General features: G+C 48.7%; 1 protein-coding gene across 1 annotated transcript in view; it reads right to left on the reverse strand.

Moving 5' to 3' along the window:
• USP7 (ubiquitin specific peptidase 7) overlaps nucleotides 1-18,818 on the reverse strand; it is a 55,838-nt gene extending 37,020 nt beyond the window's left edge. Inside the window, exon 1 of the mRNA XM_059895882.1 lies at nucleotides 18,678-18,818. Coding sequence (XP_059751865.1) covers nucleotides 18,678-18,759 — 82 coding nt within the window. The 5' untranslated portion in view covers nucleotides 18,760-18,818. The remainder of the gene's footprint in view (nucleotides 1-18,677) is intronic.
• Nucleotides 18,819-23,952: the final 5,134 nt, after the last annotated feature.

Below are 23,952 nucleotides of genomic sequence, written 5' to 3' on the forward strand. Positions count from 1 at the left end.
ACACGTCATTTTTAATCCACTACTGCATTACAAGGATTTCATCCCCCCCCCCCACCCGGGCACACCCTATTTGCCTGCAATTACAGTAACAAGGGCGACGTCCTAATGACTGTTTTCCTAACATTGGTCTTCTCCACACACGACTAACTTGGGAGGTAGAGGCTGAGGCTGGGCGCCCTCTTCTCAAAAGAGTCAGCCCCCTACTTGCCAAGTGTCTTGATGTATCAAGAGCAGGCTGCGCCCTGGGCTTCAGGAGGGAACAGATAAGCAGCCCTCACACAAGAGGGCTAACGCGACAGAGGGGAAAACAGAGCCAGCCATAGGCCTTGGACATCAGGGCCAGGGCCAGAGAGTGAAGGGAGCCGCTGGACAGAGATCCTGGAGAAGCACATTCCAGACGGTTCCAGAGTGACCAGGGACAAGGCAATGGGCAAGGGAGGAGGTGGGAGATGAGGCTCAGGTAGAGGGTGGGCAGGGCCTTGAAAATCTCCGAATGTTCACGTCAAGCATGTGTCCCACCAAATGAAGAGGAAACCACCGGTGGCCCTGAAAGCACTGTGACACTCAAAAACAGGTCGGTCGGAACTGAGATGGTCCCGGTGCTTGGACCCTGGCTGCCAGCCCCAGGCAGCCATCTGATCAAGCCTGTCCTAATCATCACAGGCAGCAGACCCCATCAGAAGCTCCTCTGCTGTCCTGTGGAGGATGTGGGTGAGGTGTGGTTTTGTGCTATCTTGCCCCTGCCAAGTTGGCAGGGCTGCCTCCAGTGACTCTCTGAATTCCTTCGGTCATATTAACAATGAAACCGTCCGTGGCTTAATCAATACCACAACTGTGTTCTGGTTTTATTTTGATTTTTATATGAATTGGCTCCATGCCTGCCCCATGAAGGGAGCTGAAAGCCCACTTGCGGGTGGTGGTCCTGCTCTGCTAAACCAGGACTTCCTGGGTCCTGCCTTGGGGAGAGTGTGAGGATTCAAAGCAGACTCTGTACTGAAACCCGACAGTTAGCTCTATACTCTTAAATAATCCTGATTTAAATTAGTTATATGAAAATAAAGCCCCAAGGAAGGTCACGTATAAATCTGTGTTCCTTAAATAAAACTATTTGTTTGGGGTCTTCAGTTTGGCTTCATTATGTAAAAATCATCTGTTTTTAGAGGATCATGCTAACTGCCATCATGTCTGTCCCACAAACCATGACTGATGCCTGAGTGAACAGTGGCCGGGCACGGAGAGGGGTGTACACCGTGCACGACTGAGCAGCTTATAATTATGTCCGTGCTGCTTGCTTACACATCTGGGCTTATCTGCTACACTGGGTAGGGCAGTCCACTTGTGGAAAGGAAAAACAAGTCCCAGCAAGCCCAGCAGAGACAGAGCTGCACAGAAGCTACAGGCTGAAGGCAGAGAGTATCAGCAACCCACAGGAGCCAAAAGGGTCGATATGCAGAACACACAGAGACCGTAAAATCAAGAAGAGACAACGCAACTACAACAAGGAGAAATTCTTAAGAAATACAAATAACGAATCTGCTCAACTTTCCTAATTAACACAATACCACTTTTTATCTACCAGATTAACAGTGAAAAATATTGGAAATGCCCATAAGTATTGAGGGTCTCACATCACAAAATGGGTGGTGTCAAATGGCTAAAGTCTAAATTTATAGTCAAATTATTCTCCCTAAAGGCAGTATTTATTAAAACCAAAGTCAAATATTCTTTCACTCAAAATGCCATCTCTAGATATCCATTCCAAGGAAACTAGCATACATGCCCAAAGATATATACAAGCATATTTCTTACACTGAAGCACCATTTTTTACAGAGAAAAACTTAAAGCATAAATGCGCATTAATTCTAAGGGCCATATATTGTATGGCGCCATTTATTCATATGAAGTGTCCAGAACAAGCACACCCACAAAGACAAAAGGCAGATCAGTGGTTGCCTAGAGCTGGGAGGGAGAGTGGAAGGGTGATGGCTAAGGAGTGCAGGGGTCTCTTTTTGGGGTGATAAATTGACTGTAGTGATGGGTGAATATATTTATTAAAAGCCATTGAATTGTATGAGTGAATTGCAGGGTATATGAAATCTCAATAAAGCTGTATTGGGGGGGGGAGGAAGACAAGAACTGGACAGAAACAGGCTATTTTGAGTGGGGACAAACAGTTCCACAAATCACAGCTGTCTGAGGGCCCGGCATAGTGAATGATGTGTACGTTGAACAACTGAATCAGGTGTAAGTGTTCCATTTTCTGCAGTATTTCTCTAAAAATATTAAACATTTTTGGTGTTTGAAAAACCCATTTATCTACAAAATTTATTTATGTACATAAATTCACTCTACATTCATGTAGTTTTAAAGAAAGTAAAACTATATTAAGGGACAATGTCCACCAAGAGAGGAATCAATTAGCAGGATGTCCTTACAGAATGAAGGAAGCTGTACATGTGGACGGGACGAAAAACAGGACAACACCCATCGTACATTAAGTACATATGTTCATCGAGGGATGGAGTCTTTCTTGCCTTCTTGCTTCCATGTTGTTTTAATGTCTCAATGAATATGTATTGCCTTTATAATAAAGGTAAAACCACCCACACACGCGAAGCAAAGCAAAGCAAAGCACGATGCAGAAAGGCACAACCAAAGTACTGCCTAAGGCCAGACACCACCTCAAGCAGCCCATAAAGGCTGTACCAGTGGGGACTTCCCTGGCAGTCCAGTGGTTGAGACTTCGCCTTCCAATGCAGGGGGTACAGGTTCCATGCCTGGGGAGCTGGGATCCCACATGCCGAGACCAAAAAACCAAAAAACAGAACAGAAGCAATATTTTAACAAATTCAATAAAGACTTAAAAAAAAAAAAAAGGTTGTATCGCAGAAAGAAAAGGGTACAGGAGCTGCCCATTTGGGGGCAGGAGGGAGTGGGAACAAAAGGATCCCAGAACAAAGGGATTACCTAGATTATTTGTGACCTTGAAGGTCCTTTTACACCTGGGCAAATGGCAGCATCCTCTCTTAAATGCCTGGATTTTCTTTAGAACTACTTAAAAAGACAAGGAAATTTGGGGGCTGAGGATTGGGGTCAGAAGTAGAAGAGAGATTTTAAACATACTGTGATTGTGCTAACTAAAACTTTTAAAAACTAGTCAAGCACAGCCAATTTCAAATGAGTTCTTTTATTTGCATAAAGCCACAAACAGAACAGCCTAGGACAGAGGACCAAGTTGTTTCTGGTTGATGTTTTCTTTCCCACGTTGGTGTCAGCAGACCACCACTCAGGCCTTACCCTCCTTTTGAGGGGACCCACCCGGACTGTCAAGGAACACCTACTTTCAAGACCTTCTAAAAAACTAGCGGCCAAAGAAAGTGTTTAAAAGTTCCTGGGAGGAAGACTAGTTTCCCAGGTAAAGTCACGGGAGCAGAAGACATGTGGTGTTCAAGGTCTGGAAGGCATAGCGAAGGTGTCAGCTTTCACAAAATTAATCGGTATATTTGAACACAATTCCAATCACAATCCAGCAGAGTAAGTGAAACAATTTTGAAAAGAACATAGTTTGAGGAATTACACTACCTGATTTTGAGACTCACTATAAAGCTTCAGTAATCAAGATGGTGCTGTGTTATGTAGACACAGATCAATGGGACAGGAGAGTCCGCAAAAAGGCCCATGTAAACATTACTACTTGATTTGTGACAAAGGTGTAAGCAATTCAATGGAAAGGGACAGCAGTCTTTTCAACAAACAGTAAAGAAACAGTTGGACATCCATAGGCAAAAAAAAAAGAACTCCAACCTCACACCTTATACAAATACTAACTGATAATGGACCATAGATGAACATAGATTTAAACTTTAAAACTTTTAGAAGTAATCACATGAGACATGGCAAAGAATTCTTAGACATAACACCAAAAGCAAGATCCATAGAAGAAAATTTTGATAAGCTGAACTTCTCCAGAAAGACACTGTTAAGAGAAGAGACATGCTACAGATTGGGAGAAAATATTTGCAAATCACCTATCTGACAAAGGACTTACATCAAATATATAAAGAGCTCTCCAAACTTGACAGAAAAACAAAACAAAACAAAAAAACCCCAAATACTTGAACAGACACTTCATAGAGGGTATACGGATGGCAAATAAATACATAAAAAGATGTGTGACTATGAGCTATTAGATATCTGCAAATTAAAGCCGCTACCCACCTACCGGGATGACTAAAGTGAAAAATGCTGACACTCGAGTGCTGGCGAGGATGAGGATCAACGGGACAGCGGGAGGGGAGAGGGCACGGGCACCTGGGAAGTAGGTGGCAGTTCCTCACGAAGCATACCTCACACAACAACTCTACACCTTCCTCTAGAGGAATGGAAACTCATGTTCACACAAAAACCTGAACACGGGTATTTATAATGGCTTCATTTGTAACTGCCAAAAACTGGAGACAACCCAGATGTCCCTCCGTGGAACAGAATGGAAGCAGCAATAAAAAGCAACTACTGATTAGGTTATATGCTGTATGATTCCATTCTCTTGACATCTGCAAAATGACAAACCTGTACGAGATGGGGAGCATGGCCATAGTGGAGACACGACCAGCACAGCACAGCGTGAGGGGACGTTCTGGGTCCTGACTGGGGCAGTGGTTACGCAGACCTACACCTGTGCTGAAACTCAGAGCCATTCACCCCAAAGGCAAAACAAAAACAACAAAAGAAAACAAAGGAAAAAAACACCTGGAGGGCAGGGAGAAGAATAAGAAATGATTTACTGACTCTTTAAATAAGCACTGCCTCGGGATATGGGTTCAGATCTTTAACCATTTGGGAAAAGAGAACTGAGAGAGCATAAAAGATACACAGGTCTGAGTCTTTCTGCCTCAGGACCTTTGTTCGGGTGGTCTTGTACACAAATGTGTGCATCACAGCTCCTGTTCTTTGAGGAGAGAGGGAGTCAAAAACGCCAAAAAGCCAGGAAAATGGGAGGTCAGACACACCCTTTGCTCCAGTAAACTCACATACATAAATAAGGTGTGCTACTCCATAAGCTACGTTTAAATTCAGACCAATTCCCAAAGAGTTCCAACTGTTCCACACAAGCTACTGGAAAACGGAGAAAATGAGGGGAAAGACACAAACAATAAACAAGTGGAATGCTGACCAGGATGGAGGAATAGAAAGCAAAACAATCAAAATCACAATTACCTCTGGTTTAAGCACGCTCTCCTTGAATTCTCACAAAATATCTGTTACTCATCTTAACAGGACCATCTTACATACACCTGTAAGTGTGAGGGGGACCAGAGGACAATTTCCCATTGCAGGGGACCACCCAACACTGCCTGCTGCCCGTCCCCATGGCGTCAGCTGCTGCGGACAACTAGGCTGCCACTAGCTAATTATCATCCAACCATCTTCGTCCTCTGCCAGATAGTAGTAAGACTCTTACATACAGGACAAAAGTCACTGCTCTCTTTGTGCCAGTGAGCTTTCTGGAGTTATAACTACAACCCTGTACCTAGTTAGGTAGGCTGTTACACACATGAATGTGGTATTTTAAGGACTTTTTAATATAACTGTATAATGAAATACGCCAACATTTAAAAGATCTGTATAACTCTGTGAATCAGTATTTTCCAAATGACGAATATATGGTATTAGAAATGCTCCATTCAAAGTACAAGACAAACCAATAAATTTTAATGTAACAGAGCACGATAAGTTAATCATAGGGTTTCAAACTGCATGCTGTAATCAACCTTAAGAAGCTACCAAATTTCGATGTAGTATGAAAGAATTGCCACAGTTACCTGAAAAGGCTATACCTCTGGAAGACTGGGTTGTCTTTATATTTCCAGTAAAATTTACATTGCAACTGACAGCACCAGATATGAGAATCCAGCTGTCTTCTATCAAGCCAGATAATAAAGAAATCTGCAAAATATATGAACAATGCCATTCCTCATTAAATTTTTGTTTTAGAAAATACTTCCTATAAAAAGTATGTTAAATGTGGGAATTCCCTAGCGGTCCAGTGGTTAGGACTCAGTGTTTTCACTGCTGGGGACACGGGTTCAATCTCTGGTTGGGAAACTAAGACCCTGCAAGCTGCACAGCGTGGCCAAAAAAAACCCAAAAACAAGCAGTATGTTAAATGTGTTACTATGTACTGGTTTATTATTTTTAAATGAATAACTAAGACTGTTTTAATTTCTAATTTGGCAAATAATTATAGCTATAACCCACCTACCCAGAAGCTCTTCAGGGTTCTCACCAATTTTAAAATTGTCCCAGGATCCTGACAACAAGAAGTGTAAGAGGGACTTTCCTGGTGGCTCAATGGTTAAGAATCCTCCTGCCAATGCAGGGGACATGGGCTCGATCCCTGGTCCGGGAACATCCTGGTCCGGAAGATCCCACATACCGCGGGGCAACTAAGCCCACGTGCCTCAAGAAAAGATCCTGTGTGCCGCAACTAAGACCTGATGCAGCCAAAAATAAACATTTTTTAGAAAAATAAATAAATAAATAAATAAAAATAAAATTCATGTTGACTACTAACATTTTTTCACAAAGACTTATAGAAGGGCAGGTGCAAATCTAACCCTTTATAATGGTTACCAAAGTAGGTAAAATTAAGGTTATTTGGCATTGAACATGGTGGCATGTTCCACTCCTATTGAAACTAAAATATAAAAATGCAATGCGTTCAATTATCTGGTAGAAACTGCTGTTCAAGGTGTAGAGAATAGAATGCCTCCCGGCCTCAAAGTCTAAAGGGGAGAAGAGCAAAGAAACACAGTTCATTACAATCCATGCACATGGGCAGGAATCAGAGAGGGGCCTCTATTTTCATCTACCCAAAAGCCTTACCTCTGCCATTCTCACCTCAAACCCCCCAGAACTCAAATTCTAACCACCCCCTCCGGCCACTGCCAGTACTACTCAGGAGCCTTCCTGCTCCCCTGCACCCAGACATAATTGCTCTCCCCCACTTCCAGAGCCCTCTCTCTGCACCTCTCGTGGCATTCATCGCTTTCTATTCTGCATTAATTACGTGTTCACGTGACCCATCTATATCCTGCTGACTCTCCCTCAGCAAAGACACCTATCACCTCTTCATCTCTGTAAACCACGACACCTATCACCTCTTCATCTCTGTAAACCACCCCAGCCCAGTGCCTGAAGCAGTGATTTGAGGTGAAGGGTCAAGAATGCACTGTGCTGAGCCAGTTGGGGGAACCTTCTTCCCAGGTTTTCATAGAAGAAAATGCCTGGTTTTCTGTTATTCTAAACAATCCTCTCCAAGGCGGTCTTCTAGAAAGGCAAAGCTAAACCCAGTTCACAGGCTGGGTCTGGAGCAGCAACTGGCCGCTAGAACTTTCTGTGATGATGGAGACGGTCTACAGCTGCGCTGCCCAATACGGAAGCCACGAGCCACAGGTGGCTATGGAGCCCCTGAAATAGCGCTAGTGAGACGTAGGACCTGAGGGTTTACTTAATTCTACTTAAATCACTTCAAGCCCCCAGAGACATGGTTTCTTGACCTGTGGAGTAGGGCGTAGAATAGTCGTTTTCTGCTCTAAAACAAAATTATGTGACCAAGAGCCCTCTGATAACATACCCAAAATGAAACCAGTATTTTAAGAACAAAAGGCCTTAAAAAGTACAGGACTTTTAACTTCATCAAAATAGAAATTTCAAATAATAGCCTCTGATTCCCAAGGAAATACTGGCTATAACAGAAAACTTCCAGATTTGTAGTACTAATTTTCCCCCTTCCCCATAGCCCTCAAGGTAATTAATGACCAACTTGAGAATAATTCTGAAGACTTTTGACAGCTCCCACGGACCATGCCTGTAACATCACAATCCCCACGACCTGGGCATCCTGCAGGAGCCCACAACCATCACAGCCACCACCAGGACCGCCTGTCCTTACTGTGCATGGCAGTGTGTGAATCTGTGTGGCTGGCCGCCGCACATCTTGAAGCTGAACTAGTCACCTCTACGGATCATTTGCTTTCTGTGTCGTCCCCCCTACCAGGATGCCCAAGAGTTACCTCGTTTATTTGCATCTTCTCCAGACACCCCAAATCCACTGGCTTGAAGGTCTCAATTTCGCCAACTCAGCAATGAATGCATTAGCAGTTTGTTAAAGTTGTGTGTATGTATCTATCTCATGTTTTAAAACTCACTGTCAGGGAAAGAGGCCCAGAAGGAAGATATTCTGCATGTGCCACAGAAACACCACCATGCAACTAGCTGGAAGTCAGTGAAGCGAGGAGACTGGCAGGCCTCTTAGGACCTCATTTCTTTCAACCCCTGCCCAGCTGAGGAATCCCAGGCTCTGGCACCTCCGACCCTGTTTTCCTTCCACCTTGTGAAAGCTGCTGTCTTAAGAAAGAAACAGATGATTTAGGTGACAGGGAGGAGAGGAATGCAGCTGGTCAGGACTTCAAGATACAGCAGGGGTACAGACAGGTTGGTGCCATCTGTGTGGCTTGGAGGAGCCTCAGTTTGCTCATGTGCAGATGCAGGGTCATGGGGGTGAGGTGACAGGAGGACCTGAGTGGACAAGGTGCCTTGAGGTCTGACCCTGTAGCTCCACAGAACTTGGGCCTCTGAAATGCAGTACGCTTTCGCCCTGAGCCCTGGCAGATGAGGCTCGAGCCTTCTCAAGTTTAAATCTCTCCATATGCCCAGAGCCCTGAATGGTTTGCTTTAGGGATGATTCATTTCAGCTTAGGATCGCATTACTGAATACCTGATTCTCAAAGAAGGGAGGCATCTACCTTTAAAAACACATCTATGTTGCTTCTGCCACCATATTGCACTTGCTGAAGGATAAGGTGGACCCGGCTGGTTTCGGCAGTGAGCTACTTTCTATATTCAAAGCATGTGGTGAACACCACACAAAAATCTTCAGACTGCGGAGCCCAACTGCAGCTGTGCCATTTTGGGTGGTGAGATAGGAAAACGCGGGAGAAGGCAGCGGCTTAAATTAAAAAGCAATAGCAACGTCTTCACGACAAATAGTGTCTACTGACTATGATGAGATGCAAATTTCTGTGAAGCCACATGGCTTGGGTTCAGATCCCACTGCTGCCACCAACCCTGGGTAGGGTATTTAACTTCCTCAGCGCCTTGTTTCCCTCAGCTGTAAAATGGGGACGCTGCTGCATCTACTTCAGAGTTGTGGTAAGGAGCCAATGAGTTGATACAGACACAGCCCTCACGTCCAGGGGCCTGGCCCAGGGAGGGGTAGCTGCCGAGCTCTCCCAGCCTCTAGGCAGCTCTCTAAGGTTCAAGGCCAGTTTACTGGACACCCACCTACTGCTTCTTACCCACCTTCTTGGATCCTTATTAGTTTTGTTGGCTGCTGAACAAATTACCACAAACTTACTGGCTTAAACACCACACACTTATTCTTTTATAGTTTTGGAGGGCACAAGTCCAAAATGGGCCTCACTGGGCTAAAATCAATGTGTCAGCAGGGCTGGCTCCTTTTGGAGGTTCGAGGGGAGAATCTGTTTCCTGGCCTTTTCCAGCTTCATCTTCAATGCCAGCAATGGCCTTCTCACATCACGCCACTCCAACCTCCCTCTTTCACGGGTTAAGGACCCTGTGATTACACTGGGTCCACCTGGATAACACTGCATAATCTCCCCGTCTAGGGATCCTGAACTTAATCACACCTGCCAAGTCCCCTGCCAGGTAAGTAACATAGTCACGGCTTCCAAGGGATTAGGACAGACATCTCTGTGGACCATTACTCTGGGGACCACAGATCCTCTCGCTCTAGATCCCAAGCCCATGATGCTGTTCTACACCTCCTGCCTCTGAGCACACCACCCCTCCCTCTCTTCAAACTTAGCTGTGTCCCCTCCTCTGTGAAGCCTCCGATGACCCACCCTTTTCCCACCATAGGTCAGTACCCCCGCCCCATCACAGCCCTCCCTGGCACATGTTTACCAAGAGCCTTCACTCAAGTGCTGGGGGCAGCCAGCCCTGTACCTGCCAGTCGGGAGGGTTTGCATAAATGTCTAGCTCGTGAGCAGAAGCCCTGCGCCAGGTTCTGCGAGTGCACAGCAAGTACAGCTCTGCTGCCACGAGGGTACAGTGGAGTCAGAAGCAAGCCATGAGGCCTGGTGCTCGGGGACATCCAGACGAGAAAGCAGGGGGCGGGGGTGGCAAAGCCCAAGGTGCCTGCGCAGAGCCTGCGAGCAGGTGCCCTCCGCGGACCTCACCGAAACAGAGCAAGCGGGGAGACTTTGCAGCAACCTGACTTCCTGCAACACCCTAGCCTGGGCCAGTGGGTGCGCTGTCAAACTGGAGTGTGGTGTCACGTGTCCCACGGGACCCCATTACAGTTTGTAAGAGTTTAGGGTTAGCTGGTTAACTGCAACCCAAGTCAATAGGACCCAGAACCCATTTCTTTCAACGAAACATAATTTAGATGTTGGTTTACAGGATAGAGTTGGAGCTGTTTATGGATACATTTTGGAGAACTGCTGGAAGATGGCTCCCAATCTCAGGGGTATAGCTCCGCAGCACTGGACTCACTTGCATATTAGTAAAACGAACATCGAAATGACTTGAATCAACATTCTCTATGAGGAGCAGGGATGCCATCCATCCAAGCAGGAAGCGAGATTATTTACTTTAAAAACTAGTGTGCAAATAAGCTTTTAATACGGGGGATTGCTATTTCACACAAAACTGTTCAGTGATAATACGGGGAATTGCTATTTCACACAAAACTGTTCAGTTACCATGGTGGAATGACAAAGTTACAAGTGCAACAGCACGTTCCCTTATATTAATGGCCTATACACGCTTGCAGTGAACACGTACAGTTTCTGCAAATCCTCCCTGCGTGTTTGTTCTAAGCAATAACTGTTGAAATGTGACTTTAATAACAACCTGGGGCTTGCACTGTGTATGTGTATTTTATTTCATTTCTTAAACAATTTGTTTACACTGCGTGTCTACAAAATACAGAAAGAAACTGTCCACAACAGACTGGAAATTATTAAAAAAAAAAAAAACAAAACTGTTTCTTCACCACAAATAACCGAAGAAAGCCTGCTCTGTAGCGTTTGCCCAGGAACTATTTATTCACTCATTTTAATTTAGCTTTTCCAGGACACACTGTATCTTTCCAACATCCAATGTGACACTAATGCTACCAGAAACACCCTCTAGCTAAGGATCCAGCCAGACTGTCTCGGTGAACTCTGGCCACTAACACTGTCTGCCCTGTCGGACGTGTGCTGTACCTGCTTGTCCAATGTGGTGGCCACTGGCCACGGGTGGCGACTCAATACTTGAAACGTGGCTAGTCAGTTAAGGAATGTGATTGCCACCATGTGGCCGGTGGCTACCTTACTGCACACTGCAGGGTAAACCCTCAGCATCCTCCTACCCCACATGTCTTCTCCTCTGCCCCCATAAGAAAATGAGTTGGCATTCTCAAGCAATCCAGGTCTCAGTAGGAAAACAGACTCAGTTTGTTCTCATGGGTAGCAGCAGGAGACCTGGAGTGCTTTAGAGGAGGGAGGAGTCCTCTGGCTAGCACAGGCAGGATATCACACAGGTCAGAAGCCGCCCCTTGGCCACCACTGGGAGCGGGGTTAGGGTTAGAGCTCAGCAACCTCACTCCACCAGCTATTTCTGTGGACTTTGTGCAGGTCAGGCATTCCAGCCCCTATCTGTTCTCCCTCTTGTCCTTACAAGCTAAAGACAGAAGAGGAAAAGGCTGAGACTCTTGGAGTATTCTTCCGTGCCCATCTATGATGGTTATAAAACAGCAATAGGAATTGAGGAATGTTTTTAACCAATTCACACACACTTTGTTTGACTGAATAATTTTTCCTCCTAGCTGACATAAACTACCAACTCTAAGAATCAAGCACTTCAAGATTACCTACCCATCAACTATACTTCAAAAAGAAAGAAAAAAAAAAAATGACCTGCCCTACATTATTTACGAGGAGGAGCTGGACTCTCTAACCACGCGAACAGGCTAAGGAGCATTACATGTCCTCACTTGAAAACAGCAATAGCACAGGGTCAATTCAGGGCCTTGAAATGTAATTTATTCCCCAAAGTAATACTGATGAAATGCACTTGCAACTCCAGGTGAGTAAGTTTAGTTTTCTCAGCCTATACCCTAGAGAAAAGCCCCCTCAACTCTTTCTGAAAGTACCATGGCGGGGGGGGGGGGGCAGGAGGGAGCCAAGAAGTCAGATCACTACCCAGACACTGGTGGCCACACCCTGGGTGTGATCACACTCTGCATTACAGGTCACCCCAACAATCTCATACAGCCCCTTTCCAAAGCAGAGGCCAGCTCAACAACTTATTGCAAGAGCCAGACCTTCCTCTGGTCAATATTCTGGGGGCTGGTACCTCGTACAGGACACTGTCCTCCCAGTATCAGGATGTCAGGGAAACCAATTAGTCACTAGCATGGAATCAGAACCCAGGGAGGGCCTGGGTTTCGAATATTCTATGCCAGGCAGGAAAATCACGTGGAACTGTTGTGGTCACAGAAGGGAACCTCCTTCTCTTTATCTTGCAGATTCTCAAATAACCCAGAAAGAAGGGAGGACCACCACCTTGAGACTCTGATATAGCACTCACTCACATTTGTTAAGATAAACCCCAGGTCGATCAGATGACTTGGGCTCCTTGGAAGGACACCTGGGCATCTCTGAGAATATTAACAGCTGTGCCCGCACAACAGTGGTCCCAGCCGAGCTGGTGACAAGGCAGCACGTGCTCAGCCCAGCGAGGGCCCAGCTGCACAGTCAACGAGCCCTCCCGTCTCGTCACCCCCTGGAGCGCTCTGCGCTCTGCTCTGCCCAACACCGAAGACAGTGACACTACTCCCCAAGGCGTGCCCCCCGGAGGCCCCTCCCCCACTCCCTGGCTCTTGCTAGCCCACACTAGTGTCATCATTAAGTTCTGGAAGCATTCACTCTAGTCCAGGTCGGTGTATTTCCCTACACAACAAACTTTCTAATTACCTCCATGTCCAACTTCCAAGTTTAAATCACCAACGCTCAGAAGAAGGCCTGCTTCTATTCAAGAGAATTTCAACACATCTGACTTCTCATTAGCCAAGCCATGTGTTAAGTTACTACCAAAGTGGCATAACTTGACTTTCTTGCCTACGCAAGACACTTAAAAATCCTGCTTCCTCCAACTTGCCTAAGTCCAAATTAGTTCAGAACAAGAAGTTTCTGAAGCAGGTGACATTTTAACATTTAACCATCACAGTACATGTCAAGAAATACCTGGTTACAACTCGGTCCCCAGAGTAAATTCCTTTGCCTTCGAAATCAAGCAGAAGTACCCAGGCTACATACTACTCATGCAAAAAACCAGAAACAATAACAAATTTTAAAATACTCAATAGAAAACTTCAGTAAGGTCCATCAATACCCTTGTCTGGAAAAGGAGCTTTTCCTTGCAAAAGGATCAAAAATGCCACTTGAAGCAACTTACGTTAAAGGCAATAAAACTGAATTAGCAGCTATCAAAGCAATATTGGTTTATGGCTTTGGCATTCTCTTTCACACACCACCCTGCCAGCCAGCCATCTCCTGCACTACTGTTTTGCCTTAAAATTGCTGTTTCCTGAATGAGTGTCTCCCACAAACACATTTAACAAAGAAGGAACATAAGGTGGGTATCTTCAGCACAAACAGTCCAGCGGTGAGGAAGATGAGTACACAAGAGCAACCCCACAAGTAGCTCATGGGGCAAGACATGGCTCTTATGCAAGGCAAGTGGCTAAGACCACCAGAAAAGTTTAGGGAAAAGGTGGCATCTAAATCACTTTCCTGGGGTCTCTTGTCCTGTCTGCATCCAAGGAGAAGCAGACACTACCTGTGCAAGTACAGGGCCCAAAAGCCAGAGTTGCACCCCATGCAGTGCAAGTGTGTGTGCACCCAGAGCCTGAAGCACAAAGCAGGCTGACTGAGGATCCTGATGGCAGAGGCCGGGCTGTGCGACTACCCGTCTACCTGCATGAGGAAGGCAGCACACCTGAGTCCTTCTAATAAGCAGGGCAGTGAAAAGACAGCTGTGTGGGGTCCAGGAAGAGTGGAAGCAGAGACCAGTAAGAAGGCTATTGCAAAGTTCCAGCATGAGGCCACAGGGGCCGCCTCGTTTAGGGTGGTGGATGGAAAACCAAAAGGGCTTTTGGTAACAGGATGTGGGATTTAGAGACAACAATTCAGGGCCGACTCCCTAAGTCTGGAGGTTCGTGTGACCTGGCTTCCCTGCTCCAACCTGATTGGCAACCTCATCAAATCCATTACTAGATGCTCTAAGCCTAGTGCAAGAGCAAGAATACTCTCATCACGAAGGCCGCTGAGCGGACCAGGCTTCGGCAGCAGTGTCACAACGCACCAAATCCACTAGCCACTCCTCTATCATCCACCACATTTTTCTTAAAATATTACACCGTTAACCTTATATATCTATATAGGCACATCAAGCCTAGGATTTCATAAACAATGCTGCTTAGACTGAGGCTGGTCAGTTTTCTTCCTAATCCATGTCAGGATATAATTACCATAGAACCACGAAAGTCAACTTGCCCCACCTGTGTGCGCCATGCTTGATTAACCTGTGCCCATCCCTGCCTCAGGTGCAACCCTTTTACCATCACAACACCATGAGTGAACACTGATGTTCCTATCTCTGTGCCCTGCACTTCACACATGCTTTGTGCTTCCACCCTCACAACAACCTTGCAGGATACGACAGACCTCCTTTTCAAGGATGCAGAAACTGAGGCACTGAGAGCTTAAGCAACGTGCATGAGGTCACACAACAATTAAACGGCTAAGTCCATGTTCAGACTCAGGCCTGGCGCTAAGCCTGTACTCTCTCACCACACTGCCCCACCATGAGTTAACTCAGTGGCTTCTTTCCTCCTTTCCACAAAACTGATCCCCCCCACCCCACCCCCCAAAAAACAAGATGAAGGTATACACTTTTTTGCAATATGTGCTGTTAACAATCTTTTGTTTACAGATAATCAAAATCAGCAGCCTGGAAGAATCAGGAGGGTGGATGCCTTTGGAAAGTAACTTCCAGTCCCATCAAAACCTGACAGGCTCACATCAGTCAGATGTTTCTAGGTTTGGCTTAATTTCTTCTATGTGTCTCTATCTTTTCTGGGTTCTCCAAGTTGATGCTCACTTTGTAGAGTTCTTTTACCAACCAAAGCTAATGTGAGAGGAAAATCAATATTCTCATATTATTTAATTTTTGTCTTGTTATGGCACGATTTGAAAAGCAAACATGTTTTAGATATAATAAAATGCCCAAGTGTAGTTTATTTGGGTACACGTGTACAAGAGAACTCACTTTCCACTCCCAAACCTGCTTTAGCAGAAAAGTAACTTGAAACTCCATCTACCCACACAAGTTGGAAAGAAAAAGAAATCCACCACTGCTGCCCCCCAAACAAAAACCACAGAAGTCAGTGATCGATTCTTTTCAGAAACTGCAGACGACTCACTGATTTGCTCCCAGCTTGGTGTCCTGAGAGCAGTGGTCTGAGTGTTGTACAAAAGTCAACCAAAACTGTCTGTGCCCATGAGTGTCAAAGATTACACTCTGAAACACAGACTGCTCACACGGGCAGCAGAGCCACACCAGGGCACAAACATCAAGGTACTGACATTTGTGCCAGCCCGCCTATGCTGAAGCCAGGCCTTGGGAAAACTTCCTGGTGATTCGGAGGGGGCGTAACAGACCAGATTATCACCTCTCAAGCACCCGAGAGGGCAGAGGCCACCGCAGGTCCCTCCTGCAGCCCCTCGGCCTGCACTGCCTCTGAGTTAGAGAGTGAATAAACTGTGGAGCACATTCATTCCTGGCCAGGCCGACAAAGGCCACCACCTCCATGGTGCTATTTGCCTCCCAACCTGAAAACCTGCAGGGGCCTCACAGGAAGGAAACATGTGGTCTCAACCCCACTGAACTGCCACCATACCCCACGCCCCCCCCCCATCTTTTCCCTCTCTGCCCTTCACCCTTCATAACTTTCCTAACGGCTCAAAACAAGACATTTTTAAAATAACTAATCCTGAGCACTGTTATTCTCCAGCAGATGTGCAAGGGCTGCGCAGGGATCAGTCAAAAGCAAATGTGACCCCTATAAAGCGGAGCAGGAGCGCAAACTAACACCGGACCTGCTGGTAGGAAAAAACCGCCAACCAAACCAGTCTCCCCGGCTCCTTCGAAACTGCCCTGCCCAGGAGGGGCGAGCAAATGCTCCTCATCCACAAAGCTTCCCTTCCTCGAGCTCATCAGAGGGAGCCCTGACAGCTTCCAGCTGCTGAGTGAGTCTACAGGAACCAAGGCAAAAACCAAGCAGGTGCGAGTCTCTCACTGAGCCTGGCAGACGAAGCCAAGCAGAGCTGATGGTCACTAAATCCCACCCTTCTCGCTTTTTAATAGGAAGGATTTTCACACTTTCTGGTCCTAAACTACAAGGTATAAACCTAACGCCACATTTTAGGAGTGGGAAGGCTAAGAAAGGCTGAAAGAGACTGCCTAAGACATAGGCAGCTTTTTAAACTGCACACCTGCGGCTGTTCACAGGGTGCTGACGACCATAACCCCTATAAAGACAAGGTACCCTCTGGATAATGAATCGGAGGCCCACTCAAAAGAAGACTGAAGTTTACGGAATCAGCAATAATAAACTACAACCTTTGCCATCCAGTTTAAGACACCAGTAAATTTGCAGATTAATGATTTTACGGGAGACTTTTCCAATGAAAACTTGGATATGAGAACAAAACTCCTTGAGAAAAAAAAACGTAGTCTTGAAAGCATGCATGACTTCTGAAAACTCTTCCTCCACTCAACACTCTCTAGTCTTATAGAAAAGCCCTTGAAATTTGTAGACATGACTATTTCCCCAGAGACCCAGTTCTGTACCAGAAATACACTATGCAGTGGGGTCCACGCTGATCAGCTCTCACCTGTGTTCAAAACGCTTAAAAAGTGCTAAGACAACATAAGTGGGACACAGATATGCTAGCACTAGTGGATTTTTGTCTTGACTGGGGGATAACTTGAAAAGGAAACTGAAAAGCAATCCCTTTTTACAAGGCATTAAAAGGAATATACATACTTCTCTCTGCAATGTATCCTTCAGCTAATTGTTTAATGACACGTGACAAAAACTCTACCAAGTTATTGCCTTTCTGGGGCCAAGTGGGGCCTGGTCCTTGGCATGGACTGGGTTCTCCTGTCCCCCATTACTGGCCACTGAAGTACCAGCGGGAAGTGCTTTCCGCAGGCATCTCCACCACTTCACCTTTTGCCATCTTGCAGGCCATTTTCTTCAGAGCACATCCAACTGTTGGCAGTACGTTACTCACAGGGGAGTACCAGTCATGGTAAGAGTTCCCACCAACCAGGGGGCAGCACCCCACACGTGCAGCCACCCCACAGGACAAATGCTGCTTCACCTGAGCTTCCTTAGCACCCCCATTCACTTCCACACCCCAAGATCTCTGGCTAAAAGCAAAACAAGAACAGAACATTCAATGCCCCGTTCATTCAGGGGCACTCTTTTGACTCCTGCCTGTCCGTCCCCCTCGAAATAGGTAAGGACTCTCTTTTAAGACTCCTTAGACTTTGCCCTTTTCAGTACTTGGGGCCACGAGAAATAAAAGATGCCTTCCAACCACCAAGTCCGCTTGAGGTACGTAAGCCCAAGACCCTTCCGCGTCCAGCGCCTCTGCAGCAAACCTCTATTACCATGCCCTTGTATCTCAAAGCAGTTTTACCCTGGAAAACTGCTGGCACATGGGCAGAAAATTAAGTTATCTCTGGAATCAGGGTGGATTTAGAGATAGGTAGTCGTGGGGGTGGGGTGAGGGCGGCGGCGACTTTCACGTAGTTTCAAACACACACCTGGCCGGAGGCTGACTGCACCGTACACAGCCAAACTCCCCGAAATACAGCTAACTCAGAAACGAAGAGCGCCTGACTCCGAACTCTGGGCCCGTCCAAAGGCTGAGAACATCTGCGCCCCTTGCAGGTGTTTCCAAATGAAGCCCGACGCCAGCAAGTGCTGTTATGGAGCGATCTGGGGGTCCGCTTCGAAGCCCCAATGGGCTCTGCTGGGGAGCGTGCGGGAGCAGGTGCGGGCGAGCCCCGAGCCCAAGGAGGTCTCCGGTTCCCCGACTTTACCGGCTAGAGCCAGGCCCCCGCGACGCCCCAACGGGGAGACGGTCCCCGGAGCCCGGCTCCCCAGCCGGGCGCGCAGCGGCCGCCAGCAGTCCGCAAACGCCCGCGTCCCTCCGCGGCCGGAGCGCTCTAATTTACAACTCCAGGCTCCGGGCGCTTTGTGCCGGCGAGGCCGCCCGGGTCCCGCGGGCCGGACAATGCGCCGGGCGAGGGGCCACCGGCCGCCCCCCGCCCGCGGGCCCGGCATGACTGTGCAGCCTCGCCCGGCCCGGGCCGGCCGGATCGGGCCGGCCAGGCCGAGGCCCGCGGCCGCCCGGGGCCTCCCGGGGCCTGGTTAAAGATGGCGAGCCCCTCGCGTGGCTCCCGCGGCTCCCCCCGGCCACAATGGAAGGCGCCCCCCGGCCCCGCCGCGGCCGCCCCCGGGCCTCACCTTCCATCTCCATGTCCTCGGGCTCGCTCAGCTGCTGCTCGCCCGCTTTCTGCTGCTGCTGCTGCTGCTGCTGGTGGTTCATGTCGGCCGCGGCCTGGGCCTCGCCTGCGGCCGGGGGCCGGGGCTGCGGGCCCGGCGGGCGGGCGGCGGCGGCGAGCCGGGGCGGCGGCGGCGGCGGCGGCGGCGGGGCGGCCTCCTCCTCCTCCTCCCGCGCGTCGTCGGCGGCGGCGGCCCCGGGGCGGCCCGCGGCGGGCGGCGGCGGCAGGGAGACGCGCACGTACTTGCTCGCGATTCGCCCAATCTCGGCGCCGAGGCGGGCGGGCGGCCGGCGGGCCGGGCCGGGCGGCCTCGTCGCTCGCTGCGGCCGCCGCCGCCGCCGCCGCCGCCGCGGGGCCCGCCTCCCGCCGCCGGGGCCGGGGCTGCGGGGCCGCGGGCCGGCCGGGGGCGGAGGGCGGCCGGGCGGGGGCCGCGGAGTCAGCCCCGCCTCGGGCCGGGCGCGGCGGGCGGGAGGCCTGGCCGGCCGCGGCGGGCCTGCGGGGCCTGGGGCTGACGGGAGCGGTGGCGGCGCGGGCGGGCGACGGGCCGGCCGCGCTCCAGGCGCTACGGCCTCCGCCTCCTCGGCGTCGTCGTCGGGGCTCCGGCAGCGGACGCGGCGCCCGGCGGCTCGGCTCGGCTCGCTCTCAAAATGGCGGCGGCGTGAAATGTCACATCCGCATGGGGGGCCCGAGAGCGAGCGAGCTAGCGAGGAGAGCGGGCGGGCGGCGCAGGGAGCGGGCGGGCAGGCGCCGAGCCGGAGGGCGGAGCGGGAGCGGGAGGGCGGAGCGGGGAGGCGGAGCAGGGAGCGCCCCGCCCGCCGCCGCCGCCGCCGCCGCCGCCGCCGCCGCCTCCTGGGTCCGCCCGCCCGCCCGCCCGCCTGCGGCCCGCAGCGCCGCGCCCCCAGTGCCCCTCGCCCGGCCCGCCTCGGCCTCTCGCCGGGTGCCCGCCCGGAGCCTCGCGGCCGGGCCCGGGGGCGCTCCGATGTGGGCGACTGGGTGCCCCAGCCCTAGGGGGCGAGTGGCCCGGCAAATGCCCCATCCCGGGCATTTGGTCACCCAGAAAGCCCCTGAGGCCGTCGTGGGTAGGGGCAGAAACCCTGCCCGCAGACGGGTGATCTCGAGCCGGTAGCTGATATCGCCCGTGGACTCCGGAGAAGAGGGCCCGGATCGGAGCGAGCGGCCACCGCGGATCAGCACTTGCTGGCACTGTTATTTACCCCCTTTAATAGGTCTGTACTTTATTCACCCAGTACCTCGCGTACGAGAACTTCTTTTCTCACTATAGCCCAAACCAGAAACCAGGTTTTGGTCCCTCAAAACCAACCCAAATAGCTCTTCCTTAGGCATTAATTTATCCCCTTCATATCAGCCCAGTCTGGGTAAGATCCTTCACCCAGGGCCTCCCTCATTCCCGATCCTTGAGAGACCGGTGATTGGGGTCTCAACTTTTTGATGAGAACCAAGGCAATGCGGATAAAAAAGATAATGGAAGAAAAGGATACACATCTCTACATATGTGCACCTCTAAGTGACCGTCTCAAGGGAGAATATAATTTTGCCCCCAAATGACCAAGAAATTGTGATTCCTGTCCCACTTTCTATCTCCCTATCTCCTGTCCCTGCATTTTTCTCCAGTTTTCTCCACTTTATTCGCTGTCCGTCTCCCCGCCCAGAAAAGAATGTTTTGTGGACTGTGGTATCCCAAATGCCTGGGACATAGCAAGTAATCAATACTTATTTGTTGAATGAATGTATGATTCAAATGTGACTAGATTCCGCTCCCTTCTGCCCCCCCCCCCAGCATTTCATACACTTAAATGTTTCCCACCAGTGAATTTCTTGCTGGACCAAAGCAGTGAGCAGACAAGAGGGAAGGAGCTACTTCACCAGGAATCAATCCCAGCCCCTTGGTCACCCCCAGATTCTGAAGAGGTGTTGTTATTCACACAGATTCTCACAAATGCTAATGAACAGTTCTCAGATGCAAAGGAATCCTTCTCTCCAGCTCTCTAGAGACTTGGGGGAGGGCAGAAAGGACTGCTCTGGCAGAGAAAGGGGTGGCAGGGAGTGATAAAGGTGTCTATCGGGTTCCACACTGGCCAACCTTATCTTCATCACTGGGTTCAAAACCAACCAGGGAATTAAAAAGAATAAGAGTAAAAAGAATACCTCGCACGATGGATAAATTAAATGTTGTACACCCAATACAATAAAATACTGTTTGGCAATGAAGAATGGATGAGGCTTGAAGACACCGTGCTGAGTGAAAGAAGCCAGACAGAAAAGATCTTATAGTGTATGATTCCAATTACATGAAATGTCCAGAGCAGGAAAATCAACCTATAGAGATGTGAGATAGATTAAGGACTGGACAGTTAAGGGTTTGGGAGTGACTGCTAGCAAGTACAGGATTTCTTTTGGGGGTGATGAAAATATCCTAAATCTGATTCTGGTGATGGTTGCACAACTCTGCGAATATACGAAAAACTATTGAACTGTGCACTTTAAATGGGTAAATTATGTGGTATGTGTCAGATCTCAATACAATTAATTTGTTTTGCTTTTTTATAAATTATTAATTTATTTATTTTTGGCTGCATTGGGTCTTCATTGTTGAGTGCGGGCTTTCTCTAGTTGCGGCCAGTGGGGGCTACTCTTCATTGCAGTGCGCAGGGTTCTCATTGCAGTGGCTTCTCTTGTTGCAGAGCACGGGCTCTAGGTGCGCGGGCTTCAGTACTTGTGGCACGCGGGCTCAGCAGTTGTGGCGTGCAGGCCCTAGAGCGCAGGCTCAGTAGTTGTGGTGCACAGGCTTAGTTGCTCCGCAGCATGTGGGATTTTCCCGGACCAGGGCTCGAACCCGTGTCCCCTGCGTTGGCAGGTGGACTCTCAACCACTGCGCCACCAGGGAAGCCCCTAGGGCACTATTTCTGATCACTGCTAATTTTTAGAAATTTTACAACCCCTACCCTGGTTCCAAAACCAGTGACCAGAGGAGACAGAAAACTGGGGAGACAGGAACCGCTGGACCATCTGCCTTGTCATTAGGTAGAGCCAAGTAGGGAGGGGCGCCACCCTATCATTACTCTCTGAGCAAAACATATTTTGCTGCTCCCAGGGCCCGTGCCATGACTCGGCATAAACAGCCAGTTGGTTTTTCTTCTTTAGACCCAAAATATTTATCTACCTGGGAGCTATGTTTTGGTCAGGGTCTCAAATAATTTAATGGAAATGGGAATCAGAGGCACTTTTTTTCCAGTATAACTAAGTTATAATCCATACCTGGAAAGACAACCTAACCCCTCAACCACAAGGGTAGTGAGGATGTGGGCTTAGAGATAAGGCATTTGGCCAAGGTCATGCTGCTGTAAGCAGTTTGGGAGGGTAAGGGGCTTTAGGATGCAAACCAGATGATCCAGGCTCCATAGAGGGGTCCTGCAAACTCGAACTTGGGAAATTGACTTAACCTCTTTGAACTCAACATTCTTATCAGGGAAATGGGGAGGGCAGTTTCTACCTAAAGTGGCTGTTAAGGAACTACTTTCCCATCCAGAAATTGTGAGATGGTTCTTGTAAGAGAGAGAATGAGATGAGACCCCAGGCCTTCCGCATTCCTGACCCACCATCCTTTCACTCAAAACGATTCCTAGGCTGAGCACCCACTATGTGCCAGGGACAGGGACGGGGCTGCCTGAGGTTAAACAAATGGCAAAAATGACCACAGGGGTGGCTAATTAGGTCAAGTGGCCAACATTCTTCTGGGCTGTGAGCCGGCAAAACCTTAATGCCCTTAAAGTAAGGTCTTTTCTAGAATGACTGCTCATGGTTAGCCAGGTGTGCTGTAGATACTGGGGTCTTGTTTACTTTTTTTAAAAAACAGCTCAGGGACTTCCCTGGTGGCGCAGTGGTTAAGAATCGGCCTGTCAATGCAGGGGACACGGGTTCGAGCTCTGGTCCGGGAAGATCCCACATGCCGCAGAGCAACTAAGCCCGTGTGCCACAACTACTGAGCCTGCACTCTAGAGCCCATGTGCCACAACTACTGAGCCTGCGTGCCACAACTACTGAAACCCGCGCACCTAGAGCCCATGCTCTGCAACAAGAGAAGCCACCGCAGTGAGAAGCCCGCGCACCACAACAAAGAGTAGCCCCTGCTCGCCGCAACTAGAGAAAGCCCGCGTGCAGCAATGAAGACCCAATGCAGCCAAAAATAAATAAATATATAAATTTAAAGGGCAATGAACTCTGTATTTGGCTAATATAAGGCTAGAAGTTTGTCACATAATGCACATTCTTGACAGAATTTTCTTAGCACGAATTGTAAACCAAATAATAAGCACTCCTCAAAGAGCCAGGTAACATGCTTTATGTTGAGTATCTGAATCCCCACAACCAGGTAAGAGCAATAGTAATTGCTCGTGTTTACTGAGCGCTTCCCTGTGGCAGGCACGGGGCCAAGGGCATACAGCAACTCATTTGTTTAATCCTCTCAAATGCCCTGTGATCTAAAACTGTCATGCACCCCTCTTTACAGGGGAGGATACCAAGCCGCAAAGAGGGCAGGTGCACAAAGTCTCAGAGGTAATAAAAACAAGGGAAGGGGGCTTCCCTGGTGGCGCAGTGGTTGAGAATCTGCCTGCCAATGCAGGGGACACGGGTTCGAGCCCTGGTCTGGGAAGATCCCACATGCCGCAGAGCAGCTGGGCCCGTGAGCCACAATTACTGAGCCTGCGCATCTGGAGCCTGTGCTCCGCAACAAGAGAGGCCGCGATAGTGAGAGGCCTGCGCACCGCGATGAAGAGTGGCCCCCGCTTGCCACAACTAGAGAAAGCCCTCGCACAGAAACAAAGACCCAACACAGCCATACATACATACATACATACATAAAAAGAATGTAAGCAGACAAGAATATCATTAAAAAAAAAAAAAATTAAAAAAAAAAAAAAAAAAAAAAAAAAAAACAAGGGAAGGGTTTCTTAATATAGGTTAAGCATAGACTTAGCAGACGAGTGACCCAGCTATGTACCCAACAGAATGGAAAACAGGTTCTCAAAAGCTTGTACGCAAATGTTCATAACAGCACAAAGCACAATAGCTAAAAGGTGGAAACAACCCAGATGTCCATGGACAGATGAATAGGTTAACCAAAGGCGGTATATCCTACAATGGAATATTACACAGCCACTAAAAAGGAAGCACTGATACCTGCTACGAAACGAATAAACCTTGAAAACATTACACTG

Source organism: Balaenoptera ricei, chromosome 15 (genome assembly GCF_028023285.1).
Source record: "Balaenoptera ricei isolate mBalRic1 chromosome 15, mBalRic1.hap2, whole genome shotgun sequence".
Classification (NCBI taxonomy): domain Eukaryota; kingdom Metazoa; phylum Chordata; class Mammalia; order Artiodactyla; family Balaenopteridae; genus Balaenoptera; species Balaenoptera ricei.